General features: G+C 44.5%; 1 protein-coding gene across 1 annotated transcript in view; it reads right to left on the bottom strand.

Annotated features, from left to right (window-relative positions):
* LOC132819266 (adenylate cyclase type 8-like) overlaps positions 1 to 26,423 on the bottom strand; it is a 183,633-nt gene that overhangs the window by 88,151 nt on the left and 69,059 nt on the right. Inside the window, exons 7-10 of the mRNA XM_060830693.1 lie at positions 21,417 to 21,575; positions 19,957 to 20,290; positions 18,889 to 19,083; positions 16,431 to 17,588 (exon numbers count right to left, since the gene is read on the bottom strand). Coding sequence (XP_060686676.1) covers positions 16,431 to 17,588; positions 18,889 to 19,083; positions 19,957 to 20,290; positions 21,417 to 21,575 — 1,846 coding nt within the window. The remainder of the gene's footprint in view (positions 1 to 16,430; positions 17,589 to 18,888; positions 19,084 to 19,956; positions 20,291 to 21,416; positions 21,576 to 26,423) is intronic.

The following is a 26,423-nucleotide window of genomic DNA, read 5'->3' as shown; positions in this document are numbered from 1 at the left end:
CTTCACTATAGACATTATTGTATATTGCGAACAGTTGCAGTCCCAGTACTGATCCCTATGGTATCCCACTGCCCATGGGTTGTCAATCTGAAAACGAACACCTTATTCCCACTCACTGTTCCCTGCTCATTAGCGAATTCTCTAGCCATGCCAATATACCTGTCAGAATCTACTTAAGAAAGTGCACTAGTAATGGAGTATCATGATGCCTGGGGTTTTCACAAAACTTAAACATTTAATCAAATTACTCAAATCTCCCATTTCCACAGGTTACAGAAAACACTGACCAAATTTCTGTAATTAACAAGAAACTTCTGTTTTTTTATGAAGAAATAAATTCTAATCACAGGGAAACAAAAACATTAATTAGAACTCTCCTATCTTAAGCTATGTCACTTTCCTAAATCTCTGCATATGCATATTGCCAGATACAAACAAAGAACCAGCCATATATATTCTGGAGGGAAATGTACTGGGGAAACACAGTTGGGTAATGACATCTGAAGGGTTTGATCAGGTGTGCCATGATGCCACTCCCTCAACAAGGTTGTGTTGTCCTTGGTTTTTCTCAAAAGTGTTTTACAAGACACAGGCCCTGAAATGTCGGGTTGATCTACTTGAAGAAACTTTTAAATTTAAAAAAACACATGCCCACTGAAAGGACAGTGGCCAGTTATCCCAGCTCGGCTTTTCCCTGGTTTGGGTTTTAACAGTCTGGCAGTTCCGAGAAAGCAGTCAGTCCGTTTTGAGGCTGCTGGTCAGTGAAAAAGCTACTTGACTCCCTCTGCCTTCTGCCTCTCTCCTGTAAGACACTGCGTTTGATTTTATCTTTTGTGCCAAGGGGTGTTTATGGGGATTGTTGCCAGTACTTGGAACAGTATCGTTAGGTTGGGATAGTCTGGTGAATTTTCAGATAGGTTAAGTTATTCTGTATTCTGTTCTCTTTTGTTTGTGTTTCATTTGGGAATCTTGCAAATAAATTCTGTTTTGTTTCAAACTACGTGGTTGGGCCAGCTGCATCCCTCCTGGAATATCCTGGAACAACTCGCAAACCTAGGGTCTGGACTATGTTCTTGAAATGTTTTGAGGGGGTCTGGCCTGGTCCATAACAGGTGACCCTTTTGCTTCTCCAAGACTTTCTGATCTCCAGTCTCCTTATTTCTAGATTCTTTCAGTTCTTTGCTGAAGACACAGGATAACTGATACATATTCAGTCTTTCAGTCATTGGTTTGACATAAAGCTTATAACAAATGGTGGGAGAGTTTAGCTATCTTTGAGTTCTTTGCTATTTAACTGCAGATGAAGAATAGGATAGATACTGTCTCTTCTAATCTCAAGGCCTCTGCCTCTGTATTGTTCACACACAACCTGACTGCCTTGCCAGAAGCCAATCAGAGAGTTTTGTCTAACTAATGATTTCTGGCCTCCACAACTTGTCTTTACGTCCCAAAGCAACTTTTAACTAGTTCACTGCAGAAAGACAGTTCGCTAGACTGACCATTTCAGACATGAATTTGATTGCAGGTTGGAGCCCATTAAGACATGGGAAAAAATCTTACATAGAGCAGTGGATTAAATTAAAGGAAACATATTTTCAACATATTGGAAACATGGAAGAGTAGAGGTTAAGTGTCATTTCATGTTTTCATCGTTAACAGGACTGTGTCAACAAGCTAAAAAGACATGTGTCTATCACACGAATGAATACCGTGGCAGCTGTATATAAATTCCAGTGCAGGCTGTTCACAAGAAACAAGGTGCTGCCTGCATCCAACTAGCCACTGTTTGCAAAACCCACAGCACAGTGTCCAACATTAGATGTGATCCTGAAATTGGACAACATTTGTTGGATAATCCTGAGTGTGTGAGGAATTATGCTGACAATTGATCTAGGATTGTTAGTCAGATGCACAGCGTAGTAAACCTGCATTTATTGGAAGCTCAGTATATTAACATACTGGGCCTTATTCTTTGCAAAGTTAAAAAACACACATCACCAGGTTATAGTTCAACAAGTTTATCCGGAAGCACTAGATTTGGGGGCGCTGCTCCTTCATCAGGAAGCTGTGCTCCAAAAACTAGTGCTTCCAAATAAACCTATTGCATTATAACCTGGTGTTGGGTGATTTTTAACTTTGTACATCCCAGTCCAACTCTGGCACCTTCACATCAGGACTTGTTCTTTGCAGACAGACATCAAACATACACATGCTGTGCTTTTTTCAACTCAATAAAACAGGTGCCAGCATTCACTGTTCTGTCCTGCACAATCAGAGACAACGTGGCTGATTTTCAATGAACAAAGCCTGGCTGTTAATGGTCAAGCAGCATTAATGGATGGATTCTCAATGGCAACACTTCTACCAATCCGAATCCACTTGCCAAACAATCAGACCTCTCCTCTCATGCAGTATGAATATTGATTTTTTCCCCTTAATTTGGTATTCTTGTGAATTGTTCTTTTGAGTGCAAGGGAAAGTTTCAACAAAATATGTCTTTTTTAGCAATACTCAAGAAGCAGTCTCAGGCAGAAATGCACTTTAGTCCACCTGAACGTTCCAATTTCATGGTTAATTCTACAAACCAGAATCGCATTTTGACCAGAACTTGTCTTTTCCTTTTTGAGAACCAATGAGGTCATCTGTTTCATAGAGACAGCTCCCAACTATTTCACCCTTTCAAATTGACTATATATACACTCAACAGGGTCTTACTTTGGGCTAAACACACAGAATAAATCGATAATAATTAATACTTACTCCGGCACATAGAATAAGGAATCCACAATGACGATGAACAGCATTACGATGAAGGAACAGAGAACATTAGATGTGAAAACTTCATCCCGTACCCTGCGATACTGAATATCAGAAACAATGCACAATGATTGCCCAGAACACTGACTTCACTTAGTGATCAAAACTATATCAACCAATTGGTTGTGCTATTCAAAGAAAGAGTGCTCTATGTACTCAGATATAAGGTAAAAACAATGACTGCAGATGCTGGAACCCACATTCTGGATCAGTGGTGCTGGAAGAGCACAGCAGTTCAGGCAGAATCCGAGAAGCAGTAAAATCGACGTTTTGGGCAAAAGGCCTTCATCAGGAATAAAGGCAGAGAGCCTGAAGGGTGGAGAGATAAGCTAGAGGAGGGTGGAGGTGGGGAGAAAGTAGCATAGAGTACAATAGGTGAGTGGGGGAGGGATGAAGGTGATAGGTCGGGGGGGGGGGGTTGAGGGTGGAGTGGATAGGTGGAAAGGAAGATAGGCAGGTTGGAAAAGTCCGGACAAGTCATGGTGACAGTGCTGAGCTGGAAGTTTGGAACTGGGTTGAAGTGGGGGAAGGGGAAATGAGGAAATTGTTGAAGTCCACATTGATGCCCTGGGGTTGAAGTGTTCCGAGGTGGAAGATGAGGTGTTCTTCCTCCAGGCGTCTGGTGGTGAGGGAGCGGCGGTGAAGGAGGCCCAGGATCTCCATGTCCTCCGCAGAGTGGGAGGGGGAGTTGAAATGTTGGGCCACGGGGCGGTGTGGTTGATTGGTGCGGGTGTCCCGGAGATGTTCCCTAAAGCGCTCTGCTAGGAGGCGTCCAGTCTCCCCAATGTAGAGGAGACCGCATCGGGAGCAACGGATACAATAAATGATATTAGTGGATGTGCAGGTAAAACTTTGATGGATGTGGAAGGCTTCTTTAGGGCCTTGGATAGAGGTGAGGGAGAAGGTGTGGGCACAGATTTTACAGTTCCTGCAGTGGAAGGGGATAGAGCCAGGATGGGAGGGTGGGTCATAGGGGGGTGTGGACCTGACCAGGTTGTCACGGAGGGAACAGTCTTTGTGGAAGACGGAAAGGGGTGGGAAGGGAAATGTATGCCTGGTGGTGGGGTCTTTTTAGAGGTGGCGGAAATGTCGGCGGATGATTTGGTTTGTGCGAAGGTTGGTGGGGTGGAAGATGAGCACCAGGGGCTTTCTGTCCTTGTTACGGTTGGAGGGGTGGGGTCTGAGGGCGGAGGTGCGGGATGTGGACGAGATGCGTTGGAGGGCATCTTTAACCACGTGTGAAGGGAAATTGTGGTCTCTAAAGAAGGAGGCCATCTGGTGTGTATAAGACAACACGTGTCAGTTTTCTGCTAGATTATCGAAATGCTCAAAACTCCACAGCCCACCCTGCAAAACCCTTCCCAGAAAATAAAGTTCCTTTTTTAAATCATTTGTGGGACATGGGCATCACTAGATGGACAGCATTTATTGCCAATCCCTAGTTGCCCTTGTTATGAAGTTGAAGGCATGTATTGTGACCTTTAAGAGAGAGTAAAAGCTGAAAACGTGCAGGCACCTTTCACTTGACTGACTCGCAATTTCAGAATGTACCCTGTACTGGAAAACTGAAAGATGTAACATTTGGTCGTAACCTAGATACCTCAGTTGCATTCACAGGAGTTCAAATTTAACCAATCAGTTTAAATTATGCCCAAGATACGTGCCCAAGATCCCTGAAGAAGGGCTCATGCCTGAAACGTCGATTCTCCTGTTCCTTGGATGCTGCCTGACCTGCTGCGCTTTTCCAGCAACACATTTTCAGATCTGATCTCCAGCATCTGCAGTCCTCACTTTCTCCAAGATACAAAAACCCAATTCAATTTGAATATTACTGTTTTGACAACTTTGAACCAATAAGACAATCTGATGTTTGGGGTGGGAAAGTATAGGCATTTTGGGCAGTTAGCCAGAGAAAGAACAACACCTGCCATTGAAAAACTGCAATTCACAACATTCTCTGTCAAAGGTATCCTTTTCACATAAAATATCTTTACAGCAGAAGACTGAAGATGACCCAGGGAGATCAGGACAAACACTAGAGAACACAACCACGCTCTGGTTTTGAAAATTAAATTGCTGTAAATTTAATAGAGGCTTTATTAGATTAGTATATCGTTATAGAGTGGGAGGTAGATAACAAATCTTTAAGAGAAAGGAGGCTTAGAGTTGTAAAATAGTTGTTGTTTAATGTTCACTTTTAGCATTAAAGAATAAAATTGATATTTTTGTTAAATAGTGGAATTTGGATAGTCCTCTGTCACTCATACTTTAACAGACTACAAGGCGAAGTGAACTTTTCTGTGTGTTTGGTTTAATTAACAGAACTGTTTGCCATTGCGCCATAACAGTTTGGGGGCTTGGGTCCGAGATTTGGACAGGTTTAGACAGAACCAGTCTGAGAGTTGGACAGATTTGAACAGATTTAGGGTAAAAGAACCCAGCAAATTTAAGCATCTATTGATTAGTATCCTAGAAGTTTAAATAAAACAGGAGACAATTTGTTTAATTTTGGGTACTTGTGGCTGCTTAAATTAAAAGTGAGAGAAATGGTCGTTAAAACTGCAAAAGAGGTCCTGTGATTTGAAGATGATTCCCAAATTTGCCAAGAAAGTTTAGAAGCACAGAAAAAGACTATCCTTTTAGAATTAGAAAGAGGTTAAAATTGGTTTAACCAATGACAAAAGTAAAGCTGAAATTGGAATTCCTCTAGCACTTAGGTGTATCAGAGAAACAGACAAGTGCAGTACAGTTAGAAAACTTAAAGTACAGTTGAAGAAAATGGAGGTGGGAAATAAAGAAAGGGAGAGAGAAAGAGAGAGAGAGGAAAAAGAGAGAGAAGGTTCTTAGCTGAGTGAAGAGACAGAGAAGAAAGAGAAAGAGAAGGAGAAAGGGTGAGAAGAATAAAGGGAGAGAGAAAAAGAGAAATGGAGAGTTTGAACTTCAGAAATTGCGACTTAGTCAGCAAAGTCGCTAAGAGGATGGAGATGAAGAGAGAAGGTAGTGACGTATACAAATATGTTAAAACACTGCCACATTTTTATGAACAAGATGTCGAAGCCTTCTTTATTTCATTTGAAAAATTGGCTATGCAGATGGAATGGTCAGAGGACTTGTGGGTAATGCCAGTTCAGACTAAACTGGTAGGCAGAGTTAGTGAGGTATTTGCCGCACTATCATGTGAGGGGTCAAGAGATTATGAAGATGTCAGACAGGCTATTTTGAGTGCTCATGCATCAGTACAAGAAGCCTACAAACAGTGGTTCAGAAACATAAATAAAGAAGGAACCAGGTTAGACTTATGTTGAGTTCGAAATAATTAAACGTAGACATTTTGATAGATGGGTGCGGGCCTTAAAAATAGATAAGGCTCTAAGAGAGAATATTCTGCTGGGGAATTTAAAAACTCACTTCCAGAGGTGATACAAATTCATTTGGATGTACAGACAGTTGGGAAGTGAGAACAGCAGTAGAGATGGCAGATGAATATGTATTGGTACAAAGCCAAAGTTTAGCTTCCAGCAAGAATTTCATCCGGTGGGGGATGGAAATTGGGAGACAGGGAGATCCAAAGTGACAAAACAAAGAGTAAACAACCCTGGTAATTGTTTAGAACATAAGAACACAAGAACTAGGAGCAGGAGTAGGCCTTTCAGCCCTCTGAGTAAAAAATGAGGTCTGCAGATGCTGGAGATCACAGCTGCAAATGTGTTGCTGGTCAAAGCACAGCAGGCCAGGCAGCATCTCAGGAATAGAGAATTCGACGTTTCGAGCATAAGCCCTTCATCAGGAAAGGGCTGATGAAGGGCTTATGCTCGAAACGTCGAATTCTCTATTCCTGAGATGCTGCCTGGCCTGCTGTACTTTGACCAGCAACACATTTGCAGCTTTCAGCCCTCTGAGCCACCACAGGTTACAAAAGAAGCCCAAGAGGGAGAAAAGGAGGTGAAAAAGCCTCCAGTGTTTTCACTAATGGAGTGGGACACAGAATATTACAGTGCTGGTGGTTGAAGAAGGGCACTGAGATAAGGTGCTTTCACTGGCAGAAGGTGGGACACATAGAGTCACAGTGCTGGTCATTAAAGAAAAGCAACTGTGGGAAAAGATATGGTGAAAGAAGGTAAGCCAGTGGCTGGGTATGAGGTTAGTGCCTGATCTCTAGAAAGAATTTGCCTCTGTGGGTAAAGTTAACTCAGAAAGAACAGGGGGAGAAGGACAAGAGTTATAATTTTGAGAGATATGGGATCTAACCAGACTCTAATAGTAAGAGATAAACATATTTGCACTCTTGCTCATCTGTTACCCGAGAGAGTGATAATTTATGGGCTAGATGGACAGAGACTCCCCCTGTATAAGATCAGGTTGGAGTGCCAACTCAGGACTGGGGAAATTACAGTGGGAGTGATTGACAGTGTGTCAATTGCAGGAATCCAGTTTGTTCTTAGGAACGATTTAGAAGGATCCAAGGTGCAAGTGACATCTCTTGTTGTGGAGAAGACCAGGGAACTGAGGAGTTCAAAGAAAAATACCCTGTGATTTTCCCAAACTGTGTAGTAACAAGGTCCCACCAACATAAATCATAGCACGAAAAACATTAAAAGGAAAGATGAAGAAGTTGAGGTTCAGTTAGCAGACATCCTGTCTGACATAATGGTGCAGGAAAAGGTGCAGGAGGGAGGGATTTGGATTCTCAGACAGTTGGAGCTCTTTCTAAGGAATGTGGGACCTCTCCGAACAGGATGGTCTTCACCTGAACCAGAGGGGTACCAATATCCTGGGGGGGAAATTTGCTAATGCCCTTCAGGAGGCTTTAAACTAATGTAGCAGGGGGATGGGAACCTGAATTGTAGTTCCAGTGTACAGGAGGTTGAGGGTAGTGAGGTCAGGGATAGGGGTTTACAAGGTCGCGAGAGGGCACCGGCAATCAGGATGTTGATTTGAAATGTGCGTACTTCAATACCAGGAGCATCCTGAATAAGGTGGGTGAACCTGCAGCATGGGTTGCTACGTGGGATTTCAATGTTGTGGCCATTTTCAGATGCGTGGCTAGAGGATGGACAGGAATGGTTTTTTGCAGGTTCCGGGATTCAGATGTTTCAGCAAGAACAGAGACGATGGTAAAAGGGAAGGGGGTGTGGCATTGTTAATCAAGGGCAGTATTACAGCAGCTGAGATAACATTTGAGGACTCATCCACTGAGGTAGTTTGGGCTGAAGTTAGAAACAGGAAAGGAGAGGTCACCCTGTTGGTAGTTTTCTATCGGCCTCCGAATTGTTCCAGGGACGTAGAGGAAAGGTTAGCAAAGACGATTCTCAATGGGAGTGAGCGTAGCAGGGTAGTTGTTATGGGGGACTTTAACTTCCCCAGTACTGCCTCGGAATGCTCTAGTTCAAGTAGTTTAGATGGGTCAGTTTTTGTTCAATGTGTAAAGGAGAGTTTTATGACAAGGTATGTAGCCAGGGCGACAAGGGGCAATGCCATCTTGGATTTGGTGCTGGGGAATGAACCCGGCCAGGTGTTAGATTTGGAAGCAGGTGAGTCATTTGGTGATAGTGACCTCAATTTGGAAATGCTTACAATAGCAATGGGCAGGGATAGGTATATACCGCAGGGAAAGAGGTATAAGATTACTCACAGTGTGGAAACAGGCCCTTCGGCCCAACAAGTCCACACCAACCCGCCGAAGCGCAACCCACCCATACCCCTACATATACCCCTTATCTAACACTACGGGCAATTTAGCATGGCCAATTCACCTGACCCGCACATCTTTGGACTGTGGGAGGAAACCGGAGCACCCGGAGGAAACCCATGCAGACACGGGGAGAACATGCAAACTCCACACAGTCAGTCGCCTGAGGCGGGAATTGAACCCAGGTCCCTGGCGCTGTGAGGCAGCAGTGCTAACCACTGTGCCACCGTGCCGCCCTTCAATAACTGGGGGAAAGGTAATTATGATGTGATTAGGCAAAATTTAGGATGCATAGGATGGGGAAAGAAACTGCAGGGGATGGACACACTTGAAATGTGGAACTTATTCAAGGAACAGCTACTGCGGGTCCTTGATAAGTATACACCCATCGGGCAGAGAGGAAGCCATGGTTTACTAAAGAAGTTGAAGCTCTTGTCAAGAGGAAGAAGGCGGCTTATGTGAGGGTGAGGTGTGAAGGCTCAGTTAGGGGGCTTGAGAGGTTTAGATTAGACAGAAAAGATCTAAAGAGAGGACTAAGAAGAGAAGTTGTTGGCGGATAGGATCAAGGAAAACCCTAAGGCCTTCTATAGATATATCAGGAATAAAAGACTGACTAGAGTAAGACTAGGGCCAATCAAAGATTGTAGTGGGAAGTTGTGTGTGGAATCTGAGGACATGGGGAAGAGCTTAATGAATACTTTTCGTCAATATTCACATTGGAAAAGGCAATGTTCGTGAGAATACAGAGATACAGACTACTAGATCAGATGGGATTGTGGTTGAAAAAGAGAAGATTTTATCAATTTTGGAAGATCTGAAAATTGACAAGACCCCGGGGCTGGTTGGGATTTATCCTCAGATTCTCTGGGAAACCAGGGAGGAGATTTCCAAGCCTTTGGCGTTGATCTTTATATCATCATCGTCTACAGGAATGGTGCCAGAAGACTGGAGGATAACAAATGTGGTTCCCTTGTTGAGAAGGGGAGTCGGGAACATCCAGGTAATTATAGGCCAGTGAGCCTTACTTTGTTAGTGGGTAAAGTGTTGGAAAAGGTTATAAGAAATAGGATTTATAATCATCTGGAAAGGAATAATTTGATTTGGAAGAGTCAAGACAGTTTTGTGAAGGCTAGGTTGTGAATCACTAACCTTACTGAGTTCTTTGAAAAGGAGACAAAACAGGTGGGTGAGGGTAAAGCTTTCCCCTCCCCCATCTTACCCCAGTTCCAACCTTCCAGCTCAGCACTGCCCTCTTGACCTGTCCTACCTGCCTATCTTCCTTCCCACCTGTCCACTCCACCCTCCTCTCTGACCTATCACCTCCGTCCCCACCCCCTCACCTATTGTACTCTTTGCTACCTGCCCCCACCCTCCTCTCTAACCTATCACCTCTATCCCCACCCCCACTCACCTATTGTACTCTTTGCTACCTTCTCCCCAGCCCCACACCCCCCATTTATCTCTCCACCCTGGAGGCTCCCTGCCTCTATTCCTGATGAAGGGCTCTTGCCCGAAGCATCGATTTTGCTGCTCCTCAGATGCTGCCTGACCTGCTGTGCTTTTCTAGCATCACACTGATCTAAACTCAGGAGCAAAGAACTCAGTTGAAAGCTTTGTTGCAACAGCATGAGGACCTATGCAGGAATAAGATGGGTGAGGTTGATTAGGGAATTCTTAAACAAGGGGACAACATTAACAATTCTCCAGTCTTCCGGGACTCACCCGAGTTCAAGGATGCTGCGAAGATACCCCAGCTATTTTCTCTCCCGCTCTCCTCAGTAACCTGGGATAGATCCCATCTGGACCTGAGGACTTCTCCATCTACTGTCTTTTAGAATGCTCAATCCTTCCTCCCTCCTTATGCTAACTTGACCTAGAGCAATCAAACATCTACCCCTAACCACAACATCCATCATGTCCCTCTCCTCAGGGAATACTGATGCAAAGTAATCATTAAGAACCTCACCTTTTTCTCTGACTCAATGCATTACTCTCCTCCTTTGTCCTTGAGTGGGTCAACCCTTTCCCTAGTTACCCTCTTGATCCTTATATATGAATAAAAGGCTTTAGGATTTTCCTTGACCTTGTTTGCAAAAGATATTTCATGACTCCTTTTAGCCCTTTTAATTCTTAATTTCAGATTGGTCCTACATTCCCAAAACACTTCCAAAGCTTCATCTGTTTTCAGTTGCCCAGACCTCCGTCTGCTTCCTTTTTCCTCTTAGCTAGTCTCACAATTTCACCTGTCATCCACGGTTCCCTAATCTTGCCATTTCTATCCTTCATTTTCACAGGGGCATGTCTGTCCTGCATTCTAATTAACCTCTCTTTAAATACCTCCCATCTATCAAATGTGGGATTTACCCTCAAACAGCTGTTCCCAATCCATATCTCCCAGCTCCCGTCGAATTTTGCTATAGTTGGCCTTCCTCAATTGAGCACTATTCCTTTAGGACCACTCTTGTCGATGTCCATGAGTACGTGGTGAGCTGTCTTCTTGAACTGCTGTAGTTCATGTGCAGTACTGAGACTCACAATGCCCTAAGGGACAGAATTCCAGGATTTTGACCCAGTGACAGTGAAGGAACAGTTATATGCTTCCGAGGCAGGATGGGGAGTGGTTTGAAGGGGAACTTGAAGTGGTTGTGTTCAGATGTATCTGCTACCTCAGTTCTTTGAGATGGAAGTGGTTGTGGGTGTGGAAGGTGCTATCTGAGGATCTTTGATGAATTTCTGCAGTACATCATGTAGATGGTACGCACTGCTGCAACTGAGTGTTGGTAGTGGGGTGTGTGGATGCTTGTGTATGTAATACCAATCAAGCAGCTGCTTTGTCCTAGATAGTGTCAAGCTTCTTCAGTGTTGTTGGAGCTGCATTCACCCAGGCAAGTGGGGAGTATTCTTTCACATTCTTGGCTCGTGCCTTGTAGATGGAGGACAGGTTTTGAGGAGTAGGAGGTGAGTTACTTACCGCAGTGTTCCTGGCTTCTGACCTGCTCTTATTACAGCTGTGTTTATGTGGTTAAATTCCTGGTAAATGGTAACCTCAAAGATGTTGATAGTGGGAATTGAAAGTAGTTATTCAGTAATAGTAACGCCATTGAGTGTCAAGGGGCAGTGATTAGATTGTCTCTTATTGGAGATGGTCATTGCCTGGCATTTGTGTGGCACAAATGTTATTTGCCACTTGTCAGACGAAGGTCGAGAATGTGGTGCTGGAAAAGCACAGCAGGTCAGGCAGCATCTGAGTAAATTCTTCTGAGGTTGTAAAACAGCAGAGGTCCTTTGCAGGTCAGGGAGAGTGTGGCCCTGAGCTGAGGCAGGGCTGACTGCAGGGAGATTAGGTGGCAGTGCATGGCAGTCCTCCCTTTCTCCTACTTGTCAGACCAATTCTGGATCTTGTCCAGATTTTGTTGTATTTGAACATGGACTGTTTCAGTATCTGAGCAGCCGTGCGTGGTGCTGAATATTGCGTACACATCTCTACTTCTGACCTTGTGATCAAGGGAAATTCATTGATGAGGCAGCTGAAGATAAGTGTCAGGCACTATCCGAAGGAGCCCCTGCAGAGACATCCTGGAGCTGAAATGACTGACTTCTGAGAACCATAACCATCTTCCTATGTGTCAGAGAGTCGGTGCCCTAATGGTATTATCACTGTATTGTTAAACTAGAGACCTAGGTAATATTCTGGGCACCTGGGTTGCAATCCTGTCATTACTGATGGTAGAATTTTAATTCAATAAAACATTGGAATTGAGAACCTAATGAATCATGAATCCATTGTCACTTGTGGGGGGAAACCATCTGCTTCACTGACATCCTGAAGGAAAAGAAACTGCCATCCCTACTTGGTCTGGTCTACACGTGACTCCAGACCCACAGCAATGTAGTTGAATGTCAACTGTCCTCTGGGCAATTAGGGATGGGCAATAAATGCTGGCCCACTCAGAAATGCCTCATCCTCTCAATGAATTCAACAAAAGCTGTGAATGCAACCACTGGAGAGTTTGCCCCCTGATACCCAGTTCTGTTTGTAGTTTCACTCGGGCTCCTTGCCACCAAGCTCAGTTGAATGCACTCTTGATGTCAAAGGCTATCTCTCTCCTCTCCCTTCTGGAATTCATGTTGACCCGAGGCTGTAATGAGGTCAGGAGCTGAGTGACCCTGGTGGAACCCAAACTGGGCATCACCAAGCAGGTTATTGCTGAGCAGGTGCTGCTTGATAGCTCCTATAATCAGTTAAAAATCTCACAACACCAGGTTATAGTCCAACAGGTTTAATTGGAAGCACACTAGCTTTCAGAGCGACGCTCCTTCATCAGGTGATAGTGGAGGGCTCGATTGTTACACAGAATTTATAGCAAAAATTTACAGTGTGATCTAACTGAAATTATACATGGAAAAATTGATTGTCTGTTAAGCCTTACATCTGTTAGAATACAGTGATAGTTTCACTTCTTTCATGTGTAAATCACAAAACCTTCGTTGTAAAATTGCATTCCCGGGTTAGCTGTTAACAATAGTGAAGGTGTTAGCCCCCTGTGTTCTCTGTCAATGCCATGATGTTTAGATTGATTCTAATCTAAAAAGTGAGATAACAGAGTTTTACATGAATGCATGCAGTTTTTGAGCAAAGTACAATGTAACTCTGCAAGTACAAATTCATCCCGCAAAATATATGCATGCATGTGGGTCTTTGTCAGTGTGTCTGGGGTAGGGGTTGTGAGTGTGAGAAAGTGTGTGTGTGTGTGTGTGTGTGTGTGTGTGTAGTGCAATGGTGATCACCTGTAATGTGACATGAACCCAAGGTCCTGGTTGAGGCCCTCCCTATGGGTACCGAACGTAGCTATCAGCCTCTGCTCGGCCACTTTCCTCTGCTGCCTGTCCCGAAGTCCACCTTGGAGGATGGTCACCCGAAGGTCCGAGGCTGAATGTCCTGGACCACTGAAGTGTTCCTCAACTGGGAGGGAACCCTCCTGTCTGTTGATTGTTGTGCGGTGCCCATTCATCCATTGCCATAGCCATTGCTCAGTTTCCCCGAGAAAAGGCTACGACAACGGATGAATGGGCACCGCACAACAATCAACAGACAGAAGGGTTCCCTCCCAGTTGGGGAACACTTCAGTGGTCCAGGACATTCAGCCTCGGACCTTCGGGTGACCATCCTCCAAGGTGGACTTCGGGACAGGCAGCAGAGGAAAGTGGCCGAGCAGAGGCTGATAGCTAAGTTCGGTACCCATAGGGAGGGCCTCAACCAGGACCTTGGGTTCATGTCACATTACAGGTGATCACCATTGCACTACACACACACACACACACACACACACACACACACACGCACACACACACACACACACACACAGGTATTCCTACACATACACACTCTCACATACACACGGACACAGGTACACACACAAACGCACACAGACACCCATACGCACCCTAATAGACACACACACTCCCACACTCCCACATGCACCCCCTCACAGACACAAGACACTCTATACACACACACACACACACACACACACACACACACACACACACACACACACACACACACACACACACACACTTTCTCACACTCACAACCCCTACCCCAGACACACAGACAAAGACCCACATGCACACATATATTTTGCAGGATGAATTTGTACTTGCAGAGTTACATTGTACTTTGCTCAAAAACTGCATGCATTCATGTAAAACTCTGTTATCTCACTTTTTAGATTAGAATTAATCTAAACATCAGGTCATAGACAGAGAACACAGGGGGCTAACACCTTCAACATATTGTCTAGCTATCACCATTGTTAACAGCTAACCCAAGAATGAAACTTTAAATAAAGGGTTTTGTGATTTACACATGAAAGAAGTGAAATATATCTGTATTCTAACAGATGAAAGACTTAACAGACAATCAATTTTTCAATGTATAATTTCAGTTACATCACACTGCAAATTTTTGCTATAAATTCTGTGTTACGATCAAGCCCTCCACTATCACCTGATGAAGGAGCATCGCTCCGAAACCTGTTGGACTATAACCTGGTGTTGTTTGATCTTTAACTTTGTACACCCCGGTCCAACACCGGCATCTCCAAATCATGACTCCTATAATCGGTTTATTGATGATCAAGAGTAGATTTATGAGGTGGTAATTGATCGCATAGAATTTGACTTGTTTTTTACGTACAGGACATATCTGGGCAATTTTCCACATTGTCGGGTAGATGCTCGTGCTGTACAGGAAGGGCTTGGCTAGGGGAGCGGCAATTTCTGGAGTGCACATCTTCAATACAATTGCAGGAAAGTTGTCAGGGTCTAGCTTTTGCAGTATCCAGTGTCTCCAACCATTTTGTGATATCAAGTGGAGTGAATTGAATTGGCTGATGACTGGAATCTGTAATGCTGGGGACCATTGCAGGATGCCAAGATGAATCATCCACTCAGCACTAGGGCGGCACGGTGGCACAGTGGTTAGCACTGCTGCCTCACAACACCAGAGACCTGGGTTCAATTCCCGCCTCAGGTGACTGACTGTGTGGAGTTTGCACGTTCTCCCCGTGTCTGCGTGGGTTTCCTCCGGGTGCTCCAGTTTCCTCCCACAGCCCAAAGTTGTGCGGGTCAGGTGAATTGGCCATGCTAAATTGCCCGTAGTGTTAGGTAAGGGGTAAATGTAGGGAATAGGTGGGTTGCGCTTCGGCGGGTCGGTGTGGACTTGTTGGGCCGAAGGGCCTGTTTCCACACTGTAGATAATCTAATCTAATCTAATCACTACTGGCTGAGGATTACAGTGGAAGCTTCAGTCTTATGTTTTACAAGGATGTGTTAGACTCTTCCATCACTGAGGATGGAGATGTTTGTGAAACCTCCTCTTCCGATGAGTCATTTAAATGTCCACACCCATTCACGACTGGATGGGACAGGACTGTAGACTCCCTACAGTGTGGAAACAGGCCATTAACACAATACATTCAGACCAACTCTCTGGACAGCATCCCACCCAGACCCATCCCCCTACACTATCCCTGTAACCCTATATTTCCCACGGTTAACCCATCTAACCTCCACATCCCTGAACACTGTGGGTAATTTAAAATGGCCAAATCACCTTAACTTGAATATCTTGGACAGAGAGAAGAAACTAGAGCTGACGTGGGAAGAACGTGCAAACTCCAAACAGACAATCACCCAATTTGGAGTTGAATTCAGGTGCCTGGTGCTGTGAGGCAGCAGCACTAACCACTGAGCCACCGCGCTTGTCTTTCTGACAACTGACAATGATTTTCTGGACATTTGTAGATTCTTAATTTCAGATTTTTTTTTACTGAACTCAAATTCTACTACCTGCCAAGGCAGGATTCAAATCGAAGTCCCCAGAACATGAGGTGAGTTTCCGGACTAACAGTCTAACAACAATACCACGAAGGCATCACTACCCGTTATCAAACCGAAAGTGTATTTTCAATGTCTTCTCAAGCACTGCACAGAGTGATAGTGGGAGAGTGGGAGAGAGATTGGAATTAAAATGAGAGCACAGTGGGATATTGAGAATCTCAAGAGAGGTAAGCAATGGTGAAGCTATGAAGTAGAAAGAGAGGTACACTGCATGTGGAGCAAACATATGTTGCTAAATAGCAACAGAGTAGGAGTTTGTCTACACCGCCCACTCTTCTTTTCTTCTTCTTTCTCTTCTCTTTCCCTTCTGTCTATTGCTTTTTATTTCTTCATTTTTTTTCTCTTTGACCCCTAGCCTCCGGCGACCACCAGCGAGGAGTAATGAGCATCAACTTCCAGTGAGTAACGACCCCCGGCCTCTGGAGATGATCCCCTCACTCAGAGACAATCCCCGGCCTCCAGCAAGTGATGAAGCGCTGCCTCAAGTGAGAACTCCCGGCCTGGTGCAACCTTCTCCTACAGCAGCCTCCCGGTGTGGTATGGTGATCTCCCGGCCAGGTACAGCAGCCTCCCAGTGTGGTATGGTGATCTCTTGACCAGGTACAGCAGCCTCCCAGTGTGGTATGGTGATCTCCCGGCCAGGCACAGCAGCCTCCCGGTGTGGTATGGTGATCTCCCGGCCAGGCACAGCAGCCTCCCAGTATGGTACGGTGATCTCCCGGCCAGGCACAGCAGCCTCCCGGTATGGTACGGTGATCTCCCGGCCAGGCACAGCAGCCTCCCGGTGTGGTACGGTGATCTCCCGGCCAGGCACAGCAGCCTCCCAGTATGGTACGGTGATCTCCCGGCCAGGCACAGCAGCCTCCCGGTGTGGTATGGTGATCTCCCCGCCAGGCACAGCAGCCTCCCAGTATGGTATGGTGATCTCCCGGCCAGGCACAGCAGCCTCCCAGTGTGGTATGGTGATCTCCCGGCCAGTCACAGCAGCCTCCCAGTGTGGTATGGTGATCTCCCGGCCAGGTACAGCAGCCTCCCAGTATGGTATGGTGATCTCCCGACCAGGTACAGCAGCCTCCCAGTGTGGTATGGTGATCTCCCGGCCAGTCACAGCAGCCTCCCAGTGTGGTATGGTGATCTCCCGGCCAGGTACAGCAGCCTCCCAGTATGGTATGGTGATCTCCCGACCAGGTACAGCAGCCTCCCAGTGTGGTATGGTGATCTCCCGACCAGGTACAGCAGCCTCCCAGTATGGTATGGTGATCTCCCGACCAGGTACAGCAGCCTCCCAGTATGGTATGGTGATCTCCCGACCAGGCACAGCAGCCTCCCGGTGTGGTATGGTGATCTCCCGGCCAGGTACAGCAGCCTCCCAGTGTGGTATGGTGATCTCCCGACCAGGTACAGCAGCCTCCCAGTATGGTATGGTGATCTCCCGACCAGGTACAGCAGCCTCCCAGTATGGTATGGTGATCTCCCGGCCAGTCACAGCAGCCTCCCGGTGTGGTATGGTGATCTCCCGGCCAGGCACAGCAGCCTCCCGGTGTGGTATGGTGATCTCCCGGCCAGGTACAGCAGCCTCCCAGTGTGGTATGGTGATCTCCCGGCCAGTCACAGCAGCCTCCCGGTGTGGTATGGTGATCTCCCGGCCAGGCACAGCAGCCTCCCGGTGTGTATGTTGCTGGCATAGTGTGAAAACTGAAAGCAATGTGTCAGGGTGTTCCTGCTGGACAGAACTTTATTTCTGTAATGCTGGGCATTTTATTTCAGTGTTGTCTAAAATCTTGCAACAAAAGAAGCTGTGCCGTTGGTACTCTGGTATCTAAGTTGGCCATGTAATTGGTGACATTTAAACGTTTCCCCTACTCTTGTGGCAATAAAGGTCATTCCATTCTATTCCAAGAGTAAATGACAACGCTCAGCTGCACATTCATTTAAAGATGGAATATGATAGAACCATAGAATCCCTACAGAGCAGAAGGAGGCAATTCAGTCCATCAAGTCTACATGACACCCTCCCACCCCACCCCCCCAAAAAGCATCCCACCCTACCCTGTAACCTGACATCTTACTAGGCTAAAGTGAGCACTGCAGATGTTGAAAACCAGAGTCTAGATTCAAATTGTGCTGGAAAAGCACAGCATGTCAGGCAGCATCCAGGAGCAGGAGAATCAATGTTTCAGGCAAAAGCAATCCTGATGAAGGGCTTTTGGCCTAAACATCAATTTTCCTGCTCCTCAGATGCTGCCTGACCTGCTGTGCCTTTCCAGCACCACTCTAATCTACACTCTACATTTTACCTTGAGCAATCCATCTAGCCTGCATATCTTTGGGCACATTACTGAACTAGTAATCCAGAAACCTTGACAGACAAACATAAGTTTAAATCTCACATAAGCGTTTCAAATCCATCTTTCAGGTGAGATCTGAAACCAAGGCCCACTCTGGATTCTCAGAGGCGATTAAAGATTATGTCACTGTTTTAAAGCAGCAGTGGCATCCTTCCTGCTGTTCAGGGTCAACACTTACCTCTTAATCAACATTGCAAAAACAAATGGTCTGTTTGTTATCACTTTGCTATTTGTGGAAGCCTGCTTTTGCACAAAGTAGCCATCGTAAGATCATGAAAAAAGCATAGAATTGCCTTCGAAACAATTTACAAAGGTATTAGACTTCTTTGAGACTTCCAAGTAGTCACTTTAAACAGGCACAATTCGACCCTTAAGTAGTTAAATGAGGGCCCTTTGTTTACAGTCTCACTTAAAATGAACAAGAATGAACAAACTTTAGCCAAAATGAGTTAATTTCTGGCCACTTGGAGGTCTCCAGGTTAGACAGCACTCATTGCAGGTGCAAAAATGTGCCACAAGAAATTTCCAGCTCTTTGCCCATGTTTACAAGTTTTGCAGTCATTTGACAATATTAAAGTTATTCTACAATCCACTCCTTCAAACAAGAACCCAATAAGACAGTCACATTACCTTCTCTTCAATACCAGAGTCTTTAAATGTTAGTGTGATTTCATTAAGATAGGCATCCCGCAGCTTGTCACTGCTGCGCACCTCAATGGCATGTTCAACTCTCCTGTTGATCTCATCAAACCTGGAGGAGGGGGCTCCTGGGCTTATGCCCTTCTCAGATCTCTGGGACTTTTTTCTCATTAGAGCTGCAATGATCTGGAGGAATAATGAAAAGGAAAAGGAACATCTGAAATTATGTAACAATGCAGCAGCCTGGAGGTGAGGAAGGTTATAGAATTGGTGGTTAATCAGTGTGTAACTGTAATCAACAAGGCTATGTTCATCTGGGAGGAAACAGCTTCAATCTTTCCTTCTGAGGTTCAACTGGAAGCAGTACCTGCTATCAGAAGGTTCTGAGTTCAAAGCCTCACTCAAGAGACACTCCCAGTCTGTATTGAATGATGCTAGCTTTTATAGATGTACCACAAACACACCTCCTGTCCTCTCTCACCTGGATACAGAACATCGCATGATGTTGTTTTGAAGAAGGACAGGCATGTTCTGGGATCCTGACCACTATTCGTTCCCTGAAGAATGTAACTGATTGCTGTTTAAACACAGCTTTGTTACTGCACTGTGCAGCGTCCACACTTCAGAAGGTGATTCAATGGGTATTCCAAAGGGCTTCATAGACAAGGCATTATCTTTTCTTTATTATTGGCTTCAGTGTTCCATGAAATTAGGGAAGAGGTCCAGTCCTGATTCAGTGAGTTCTGTTAAAGACTGCATGTATGTGTAAGGACATGATCCTCAGCTTCAATCTGTGCCCCTTCCTCCCCCATGAATCTGTCAATGTCTCAGCTGATATCCCCACCTTACCCCTCTGAGTCCAGCCAGGTGGTCAGAACACTGCACAGCTCACAATCTCATTCCTTTCAAAGATTTGTCTTGTCCAATCCACATTGTTTAGTTTTAAGATATAATCTTTTCAACCCAATGACTAAATGGGAATGGCAACAACACATGTCCGAGAGCATGATACTGTACAACGGGAAAAGGATAATCTAATGGGCTGGAAATTTTACTCACTTTATTCAAACCAACTACTCTGTTGAAAGGATGGTCAAGCCTCCATGGGGTTTCAGCTTCCATGACTCGGAGCAGACTGGCATCAATGTGAAAACTGCTGCTGAATATAGTCTCCGTTTTTCTACGCTCAAACTGTGATCTTGGAGCTCCAGCATCTGATTTCGCAATACTAACTCGTATTCGTGGAGCATCCCCAGTGAATTCATCGTGCTTGATGAAGTAGGTTTTAATGTTATATCGCTCCAATAAATCACCACGTTTGTGGCCATGAGCCACTTCAGTTTCATAGTCACCTCTCAAATGTTTCAAAGTTGCTTCAGAGATATGGATTCGCCTAAGACACAGGAAATAGCATCGATTATCCAGCGTGCTGGTTTTGGTACTTTTCTAAATAATCTTATTTCACAAATATATGACAGTTGCTTCTTCCTCTCTGTCATTTATATCTTCCTATCTACCTGATCTCTTCCCTGCCTCACATTCACTGTCTCTGTTTGAAAATTGGTAACTGTTTTTCAGTCACACACTCTCCCAAGTGCTTCCCCCTCTCTTTGCCCCAAGACCCTTGGTCTTGTTTCATTTCCCTGTTAGTCTGTTTGGCCTCTTGTTAAACAAGAGAGTCTGTGTCTCTCTTTGTACCTCTGACTGTGTTCATATGAATCATGGTTACACATTTTCCTTTTATTCTCTGTTTGTTGTCTCTGCCTGGATGACTTCCCTGCTCTAGGTGAGCTGTGCTTTTGTGAAGTACCGTAGTTATTCACCTTCTCACTTTCTTTCTATCACTCAGATTTTCCATGTTCATTAATCACATTTTCTTTCCATTGAACCTTGAAATATTTCATCCATTCAGTGGTTGCCTTCTTTTTTACAGTCACACATAACCAATCCACCACCACCCCTTTCCAGAGCCATGGCATTCCCATCCTCGGCCATTTAAATACTTAATCATGACACAATGGGGGGGACTCTCACACCTGGATCAGAAGGTTGTGGGCTTAAGTCCCAGTCAGAGACTTGAATGCAAAAACCATAAGAATTAAAACCAGTTGAGGGTTATTCCAGCACATACTGGGGGAATGCTTTGCAGCGGCAGATGGGAGTTTTCAGAGGAGACATTAAGCTGTGGCTTGATGTGTCCTCTTGGAGGTAGCGTAAAAGATTCTGCAGCTATATTTGAACAGCATGGGAATTACTGAAACAGATTAACTGGTTTTTATCGCTTTGTGGGAGTCGACTACAAGTAAATTGGCTGCTGCTTTACTTATAGTCTCTGCCTTTCACCAGGTGCAAAGCAACTTGGGTTTAAGGTCAGAAAAGGAGTAATGAAATGTAGTTTTTCTTTCATAACTCAGATTTTGTTCCTCAATCACATACAATTCTGAGTCTTGATCACACACTTGTTTTTCACTGTCTTTTTAACTCCTTCTCTGTCTCTCCAACGTTTGGTACACTCTTACCCAGGTCGACCAGTAGATTCTAGCTCGTCAGCTATGCTTACATCCAATGACCACACATCAAACTGCCACTTCCGTAGACCCAGTACACCACACAGGACAAAGCCAGAATGGATCCCTATCCGCATATCAATGTCTGCTTGAAAACTTGACCTGATCTTCCTAAATGATAGAAAACACAATCAGCAGAAATAGTATTCAACATGTTATATTTAATGGAAATACTGAGACACTGCAGTGGCACCACAGTGAGAAGGTCATGAAGTTGAGAGCATAAAGACCGTTCCTTTGGATTTTACTGTACTTTTGATTGTGGACTTAATTGGGAAAAGGATTGTTGACAATAAAAAGCAGACAGAAATTTCTGCACTGAAAATAACCAATGCTGGAGATCCCAGCAGGTCAGGCAGTATCCATGGAGAGAGAGCAAGCTAATGTTTTGAGTTTAGATATCTCTTCATTCAAGCTGAGATGAAGTGTGGAGGGGGCAGCATTTATGCTATAGTTGGGGGCCATGGGTTTGTGAGGGTGGAGGGTGGTGAGTGCTGGTGGAGAAAGGATGTTGATAGTTCAGATTAAGTTTCTGTACTTAAACTAATTTGTGAAAATTATTGGAAGTCACTGTAAGTTGTGTTTACTTACTGAGCTGAAAATGTGTTGCTGAAAAAGCGCAGCAGGTCAGGCAGCATCCAAGGAGCAGGAGAATCGACGTTTTGGGCATGATCCCTTCTTCAGGAATGGCTCATGCCCGAAACGTTGATTCTCCTGCTCCTTGGATGCTGCCTGACCTGCTGCACTTTTCCAGCAACACATTTTCAGCTCTGATCTCCAGCATCTGCAGTCCTCACTTTCTCCTGTGTTTACTTACTGCTTTGATGGTTCCTGGGAAGGAACAACAAGTGGACATGAACAAAAATGATACAGAGAGAAGCTTTTGGAATTCTAGAAGGGGAGGTGGTCTCTCTCTCTCTCTCTCTTTTTCTTTCGAGTAAAATGCCTGAAGCTAAAGCATGTCAGCTGGTATCACCTGTCGGTTGACGTAAGGTGCTGTTATCAACCAATAAGTCAGAGAAATTACAATTTGTGAGTCAGTCACTCTGTATTGTCTATGAAGACCTGAGAGAACTGGATGGAAAAGATCAGAAAACTGAAGGAGTTGGGAAACAAAGGGACAATTCACCAAATCCTGAGATCTGGTGCCATTGAAGTGTTTGCCCAGTATTTGTTTTACCTCCATCATGACACCATATTATTTCTGTCTGTGTCTGTCTGTGTGTGTAGAGAGAGTTTTAGAGGGGGCGTGGGGCAGGTATAGTGTGTGCTCTGCATGACATTTGTTTGGAGGAGTGAGAGGGCCTCCTCCTGAGTTTATTATACCTGTTTTCACTCAAAAAGAGGACAGAGCCAATGTTTCAGTAAAGGTGAAGGCAGTTGGGAAATTGGAGAAGGTAAAAATAGATGAAGATAAGTTACTTAAATATTTTGGCAGCATTAAAAGCAGAGAAGTTATTTGGCCTAGATGGGATGGATGTGACAATTTTGAGGAAAGTCACAATATGAAACTAAAGAGGCACTAAGCACAATTTGACAACAGAAGCAGGAAAGCTATGCTGGAACTCAATAAAGCACATGTTAGACTACAACCGTGCCCAGTTCCAATTACACCTTTGGAAGGATTGTGAAGTCCCTTGACCAGGTTGAAAGGTCAGTACCTGGGAACCCCACACTATCACAGGCTCATTGCTGAGGGAGTGCCGTAGTGTCTGAGGGTCAGTACTGAGAGAGTGCCACACTGTTGGAGAGTCACTGCTGAGGGGAGTGCCATAGCGTCATCAGAAGGTCAGTGTTGAGGGAGCACCGCACTGTCAGAGGTCCAGTACAGAGGGAATATAGCACTACGGAGGGTCAGTACTGAGGGAGTGTGCTGCACTGTCAGAGGTTAGTGCTGCCAAACCCTTCGTCCAGGAGAGCAGTGTAAGTAGAGACGATAAATAATTTAATTGGTAACTGACTGGACTTTTGAGGGAAATAAACTCATATGGTGGTGGATTACAGAAAGGGTTAATAGAAGTTATTGCACCGCTGTTCGGAGAGGGTGCATGAGCTTGATGGGCCAACTTATCTCTGTACCATAATTACTCTAAGATCATTATTCGATGACTATGTTCCTTAACATCTGCCTCTTAGACAAAGTTTTGACCATCTACTCAAATACTATACTATTTATTTGACTTGCATTTAATTTGCTATTGAAGTTTTATTGAAATTTTTCAACATTCTACTATGTCAAAAGTGCTGGATAAACATAGTGCTATGTTTCTGCTACATGGCTCAATATTAATGTTTGTCTGATAATGTTGCTGAGAAAGATCTTCGAAGGTCTCACAATATTGTCAGCTCTGTAAACATTCTGGAGGAGGCTGTAAAGTACTGGCAACATCATTGGACAATTCATCCTAAGAACCAGGCTCTGTGTTTTGGGGTCGTTGCTTTGAAACCCATCATGGCAGATAGTGAAATTTGAATTCAATTAGAAGTAACTCAAATTACAACTATGTAGCCACTGTTAAATATCATAAAAAATCCATTGGTTCACAAATGCCATCTTGTCTTAAATAAGTTCAGTGATCTGGCCTCAGCAGCCTTCTGCAGCAATGAGTTCCACAGACTGACCACCTTCCATCTGGAGAAATTCCTCCTCATTTCAGTTCTAAAAGGTAGTCCCTTCACTGTGTCTGTGCTCTCAAGTCCTAGACTCACTGACTAGTGGAAACATTTTTTTCCATGTACACACGATTCAGTATTCTATAAGTTTCAATCAAATCCCCTCTTGGAGGGTCGGTGTGGACTTGTTGAGCTGAAGGGTCTGTTTCCACACTGTAGGGAATCTAATCTAATCATTCTTCTAAACTCCAAGTTCTTTATACTGAGGGTGGTGGGTGCCTGGAATGTGTTACCAGTGGAGGTGGAAGAGGCGGGCACGATAGTGTCATTTAAAATGTATCTCTAGACAGATACCTGATTGAGCAGGGAGCAGAGGGATACAGATCCTTAGAAAATAAGCGGTGGTTTAGACAGAGGATTTGGATCAGCACAGGCTTGGAGGGCTGAAGGGCCTGTTCCTATGCTGTGATTTTCTTTGCTTTTTTGTTCTTTGATCCATCGAGTACAGATCCAGAATCCACAACCACTCCCCATATAATAAGCTTGTCATCCTCGGATCATTCCTGTAAACTTCCTCTGGACTGTCTCCAAGGCCAGCACATCCTACTTTAGAGACTGAGCCCAAAACTGCTCACAATATTGCAAATTTGGTCTGACCAGAGCCTTATACAGTCTCTTGAAATGAATGTTAACATTGAATTTGCCTTCTTAACACCAAATAAAATGTATGTTAATATTAAGACAATTCTAAACCAGGACCTCGCAATCTCGGTGCTTCAGATTTCCAAAGTCTTTCCCCCTTTAAAAAATAGTCTAATCCTCTACTGTTCCTAACAAGGTGCATAACCTCACACTTTCCCACATTGTGTTCATCTGCCACTTCTTTGCCTACTTTCTCAGCCTGTCCAAGTCCTTCTGCAGCACCCACCCCCAACCTCCCCATCCTGTCCCTCCATCTTTCTTCGGGTCATCTGCAAACTTAGTAACAGTGCCCTCAGTTCCTTCGTCCAGGTCGTTAATGTATAATGTGAATAGTTGTGGTCACAACACTGATCCCTATGGAATTATACTCGTTGCCAGCTGCCATTGTGAAAAAGACCCCTTTATCCCCACTCTCTGCCTTCTGTCAGTCAGTCAGCCAGCCAGCTAATCCTCTACCCATGCCAGGACATAACCCCTAACACATGGGCTCTTATTGAGCAGCCTCCTATGCAGCACCTTGTCAGACGGTTTCTGGAAATCCAAATAGATCATGTTCACTAGCTCTCCTCTGTCTAACGTGTTCATTACCTCCTCAAAGAATTCAGACTCTTTGTCAGGCTTGACCTCTCCTTGACAAAGTCCCATACATTTTTAAGTACTCTGTAATCTCATCCTTCATAACAGATTGTGAAATCTTCCCAATGACTGAGGTCAGGTTAACCGGCTTATAACTTCCTGTCTTCTGCCTCCCTCTGTTCGTAAACACTAGTGTTACATTAGCCATTTTCTAGTCTCCTGGGACCCTCCCTGGCTCCAGTGATTCCTGAAAGATTACCACCAGTGCCTCCTCAATCTCCTTAGCTATCTTAAATATCCAGAACTCTGAGGTGTAGTCCATTAGACCTTCCAAGTTCCCAGCACATTCTCATCGGTGATGGCCACTACACTTACCTCTGTCTTCTCATTCTCTTGAGTTCTAGAATGTTGCTAGCATCTTCTCCCATGAAAACAGATGCAAAATACCTATTCAGTCCCTCTGCCATTTCTTTGTTCCCATCACAACTTCTCCAGCCTCATTTTCCAGTGGTCAAATGTCTATTCTTGCCTCCTTCCTGCCTTTTTTATATCTGAAAAATGTTCTTACAATCTTTTTGTATATCACTAGCTAGCTTACCCTCATATTTCATCTTGTTCTCTCTTATTGCTTTTTTAGTTATCCTCTGCTGGTTTTTAAAGATTTCCCAATCCCCTGGCTTCCCACTAATCTTCACCATATTCTATGTATTCTCTTTTGTTTTTATGCTGTCCCTGACTCCCCTTGTCAGTCATGGTTGCCCTATCCTTCCTAAGGATATTTCTTCTTCCTTGGGAGGAATTTCTGCTGTGCGCCCCAAATTTCCCCCAAGAACTCCTTTCATTGCTGCTCCACCATCTTCCTTGCTGGGCTTCTTCTTCCAATCAACTTTGGACGGCTCCTCTTTTATGTCGTTATGGTCACCTTTACTTTATTGTAATACCATGAACATCTGATTCCAGCTTCTCCCTTTCAAACTGCAGGTGAACTTGATCATATTATGGTCATTGCCTTCATCTTAAGCTCCCTAATGAAATCTGTTTTATTACACATCACCAAATCCAGAATTA

Source organism: Hemiscyllium ocellatum, chromosome 10 (assembly GCF_020745735.1).
Source record: "Hemiscyllium ocellatum isolate sHemOce1 chromosome 10, sHemOce1.pat.X.cur, whole genome shotgun sequence".
Classification (NCBI taxonomy): domain Eukaryota; kingdom Metazoa; phylum Chordata; class Chondrichthyes; order Orectolobiformes; family Hemiscylliidae; genus Hemiscyllium; species Hemiscyllium ocellatum.
Note: the sequence above shows the minus strand (reverse complement) of the source record. Positions and strands in the feature narration are given on the sequence as shown.